The sequence below is a fragment of the Macrobrachium nipponense genome, chromosome 1 (genome assembly GCF_015104395.2).
Source record: "Macrobrachium nipponense isolate FS-2020 chromosome 1, ASM1510439v2, whole genome shotgun sequence".
NCBI classification, from domain to species: domain Eukaryota; kingdom Metazoa; phylum Arthropoda; class Malacostraca; order Decapoda; family Palaemonidae; genus Macrobrachium; species Macrobrachium nipponense.
In genome coordinates, this window is record NC_087200.1 from 163,216,965 (window position 1) to 163,221,608 (window position 4,644).

General features: G+C 34.1%; 1 protein-coding gene across 1 annotated transcript in view; it reads right to left on the reverse strand.

Annotated features, from left to right (window-relative positions):
• Window positions 1-3,608, reverse strand: part of LOC135219800 (latrophilin Cirl-like) — a 208,951-nt gene extending 205,343 nt beyond the window's left edge. The window contains 1 exon segment of the mRNA XM_064256875.1: window positions 3,129-3,608. Within this exon segment, the coding sequence (XP_064112945.1) occupies window positions 3,129-3,135 (7 nt within the window). The 5' untranslated portion in view covers window positions 3,136-3,608.
• Between the last annotated feature and the right edge of the window lie 1,036 nt (window positions 3,609-4,644).

Sequence of the window (4,644 nt, forward strand, 5' to 3'; positions counted from 1 at the left end):
AAAACTATTCGTGCGCTTGTTGCCGTATCGTTAACAATTTCAATTAAGTCATAAAAATTAATCAGGTTTTGTTAGATTTACAATTTACAAGTTGGATCAGCCTTGTACTATATATAAGCATATATTATTTATAAACTGAACTCAGAGTAACTCATATAGTAACATCAAACCTTATTGAATTTAACAGCAGACCAGCCCAGTCATACTGTCAATTCGCATAACACTGATGATGACCAGCTATCGTCACACATCTTAATTCTTATAGTTATTTAAAGCGGCCCTAATATTGGCCCATTAAACGAGGCTCCTTGTGTTATATTAGTTTCAAAGAAGACTATCCTTGAAAATTACAAAGGCGCTTTATTTTTCAAGGAAATAATATAGAAAACAGTTTTCGTCTGAATTAGTCACCTTAACAATCAGTGCATGTATGACACAGTTCGAAGTTTATTATTTCTCTCACGGTATGGCCTGATTACATTTCCAGAAGCTCGATACTTTCAAAATACATATGGCAAAAACAATAACATTCGATATTTTCTTACATTGCAATCCTACACACCGTTAAATAAAATTTACACTCATGCGACCCATGCAAAACACTTGAATACACTACTAATATCGTATGTGTATGCACAACATGCAAATGGTTGATATAGGATAAGCTTTTAATGTCTATATTACGTCAAAACGAGCACTAATAACTTCTTTTCATGTACTACAGCAACTCCGTAACATATGAACAGCGTTCAATGCTTCAGCACCACCGATTATCAGTATTAACTAAATGCATTCCTATTGCAAGACAATCTTCTTTAAACTGACAAATTGCCGAAAACAATTTTGTTCTACAACTTCCTATTCAAGAGCGTTGCACTACTTAATTTAGTTACCGCATACAGCAGATAACTGGAATACAAATTTCTGAGAGGAAAAGCGCTTGCTGTGTGTAACTTAGAGGGGGGGGGGGGAGATTTGAACGAGAATTTACTTCATATGACTGCAATAATCCAGACAAATTCTAAGGCCTCCAAACCTCCACTTTTAAAATCCATCAACATTAAGCAATAAACTATATAAGGACATTCTTTCTCAAAATAAGTTACTCTATTAAAAATAATATAAAAGAAAGGCCTGTCATGCACTGACCGGATTTTCCAATACTGCAGACCTCTACGCAACATTCGATAAACATATTACTTTAAAGTAAGTATCGTTATTTTGAAATGGATTTGCAAACATCGGTGGAACGTTTTATTTTATTTTATCATTCAATTACATAGATACGGCCACAGAAAAATTTTATATATATATATATATATATATATATATATATATATATATATATATATATATATATTTCGAGCCTAAAGGTTTGAATTATTATTCTATAAACTTTATACAAATAACACACGACTGCACATTCCCAAACACATGCTCCAGGCTAGAAGGACACCCCACTTAGTGATTTGCCTTAAAACATAAAGCTTAAGCGACGGCGTGGAAGCAAACTATTTGAAAAATACGATAACGAGTCGCACTACACTGAGGAGCTTCATGCCACGTGCAAAACTTAATTAGATATCGGCGAAATGAAATGAGACAACAACAAGCACAACAACGCGACACTCGCTTTAAGAACATAAAGAAAGCGGGAGGGAGGGAAGGAGGTTTTGAGCGTCTCCCGCAAGGCAACTTGAGCGATTGCAAACAAACTTTAATTAACACTTTACAACGCCGAAAACTCGCCCACGATCCTGGTTCCTCCATAACATATTCCCAGGGTAATAAGTCATGCATTATTAACGAAAGCCAATTAAATCCTGATTGAAAGAGTCAAATGCACAAAAATAACACGATTCCAATAAACTAATTAACTCGACAAACAAAACGTGTGCGAATGCGACCGAAACTCCATAAAAAAACATAAATCTTATAAAAACAATTTGTATTTCAAAGAAATTCAAAACGGGTCGAGAGTATAAACGTATCTTTAAGCACCCCATACGAGGAGTGATCATATTCAACTAAAAATGAAACGATATAAAGGCCTGACGGCTAAAACTGCGCCTGAACATGTTTGTGTTGATATTATATAAGACTTTAATAACGACCAGAGCTCTTTGCAGCTCATCTGAAATGCATGGCTATTGAATACCCGGCCTTGTAGCTGGCGTGGCGCCGGCAAACATCACTTCCCTTTAATAAATATATATTTTACTCATTGCACCAACACGCGTGTTCTTCTACTGAAGACAACCCCCCCCCCCCCCTTTCTCCCCCAACTCCACAATCATTCTTATTCGAGGTGGGAAGTTCGGCGTTTCTTTAAAAATATACGTACTCCTGTTTGGACAAGAATCAAGACTTTTACCAATAAATGAGCAATATTATTAAAAATGAAGCTACCCCCCAGACTCATCTCAATTGACATTCGCTGCAATTTTATATTATTTAATTTGAATAATTGAAAAAAAAAGCTCTTTAACATTACCGTGAAAGAATTCACATTAGGACGAAAGGGTCTCCGTGGAGCCGAATGAAAAACTTTTGGAGTTCACTCGCAAAATCGCTCGCAAAATAGTGCAATAAATTTCTCCGATTGGATTGCAAACCTGGAATAAGCGAATTAAAAGATCCATCCCATTTTTGTTTATGTTTTGAAATTTGATACCTGAGTGCTCTCTGCCGATTATGACAAGACCTTAATCTCCTGGCTTGTCAAGTCTGATTGCCTAACAATTATTCGTAAGAAAAAATACTGCCATTTCCGTTAACCTAGTTTTTAACGATAATAAAATGGGATTTTTATGTTGTTCGACAACAACGGTATAAAGCCTACCAAACGATTATTCAATATCAGCAAATATTTGGTAATTAAAAAAAAATCTATTTGGCTGAACACACCTAATTACATCATTACACTATTTAAAAAAAAAATAATAAAACTAGGCTATATGTCATAGGTCTAAAAAATGTCCGGGATGAAAATTCTCAACATGCTACCTACGGATTATAGCAATCTAGGACAGAAAACTGGGGGGGAAATTATCGTGAACCATAAAAAAAGCAACACCAACACAACACAAACGTTCCACATATAACGAAAAAACACATTGGAATCTTACCTTTCATGGGTAACGAAGGGGTTTCCGCTAGTTGTTGTCACTATTCCGAATTAAAAGCATTATATCCATGATAAACAAGAACGCGACGGACACTCGCAATATATTAGAGAAATCAGTAGTCCGGGGCAACAGGGACTAACGGTGATTTATCTAGGCTCTGTCCGGATAATGAGAATCAAATCGTAATTTCTAAATAAAAGAAAACAAATAAAAAAACAAAACTTGGGACAGATCCACCGTTGTTTCTTTTCTAGAACAAAAATCGTGTTCCACTACGCTTTTCAAACCACTGAACCATGAACTTGCTATTATTAACGAACTTCCTAAGACTGCGAACAGTGCCTTCGAGATTTTTTCCAACTTAAGACTCCACAGTTACACGTTGTCACCAGAAGTTAAAGTTCCTTTCGGGAGGTGCCACAAGAGCAAGCGAGACACATCCACCTAGAACCACGGCTGACTCCACACTGAGCTTCGAAAACCCGGGTCGTGAGGAATGTTAATGAGTTAGTTCGCAGCGCCATCACCAGATGGCACTTTTATCGTCGCCGCGGCAACCGCTTCGGTGGACTAGCCAGCCCACACCTGAGTTAGAGAGAGAGAGAGAGAGAGAGAGAGAGAGAGAGAGAGAGAGACTTTATTAATTTCTCATGGAAATAACCAAAAACTAAGACAATAACAACTCATACCGTTGCTTTCCGTCACCATCTTCATATAATAGCTTCAATATTATCCAATTCATATTGCAGCATTGTGAAAATACATAACATTAGTTACTACGTCTTTTGTAAAATTTTGAATCCACAGAAAAAAGCATACGAGTGGTAGGCAGCTTTACCTTTATAACGGCGTTAATAGTAGTGTTGCCGTGAATAGCATTAATAAAAAAAGCGAAATAACAATAATCATGAATCATGCTTTTATAGATGAAAATAAAAAAGTAGTGGTTATTATTATTATTATTATTATTATTATTATTATTATTATTATATTATTATTATCTTAAACATTTATAGATGAAAATGAAAAAACAATGGTTATTATTATTATTATTATTATTATTATTATTATTATTATTATTATTATTTTATTATTATTATTATCTAAAACATAATAACAATAGGAAATTCAAAAGACTGGCATCATGAGCGGCGAATCTCAGGGTCTCCCTTCACGACAATTTGCAAGATCCGTGACTGACATTTGTCAGTCATAAACAGACTTTATTACTTAAAGAAACAGCTATGATAATCTGAGCGCATGGCAAATGCAACCATAAACTGTCAGACAAATATCTTACTTGTTTTCATAAAAATGTTTGCAATTCCAAATAATAATAATGGTAAACCTAATAATAATAATAATAACAATTATAAGGACACTTCAAGGAAATATTTACTAGCTATAATAAAATAATAATAATAATAATAATAATAATAATAATAGATAATAATAATAATAATAATAATAATAATAATAAATAATAATTAAAATAAAAATAAAAAAAAAAAATAAT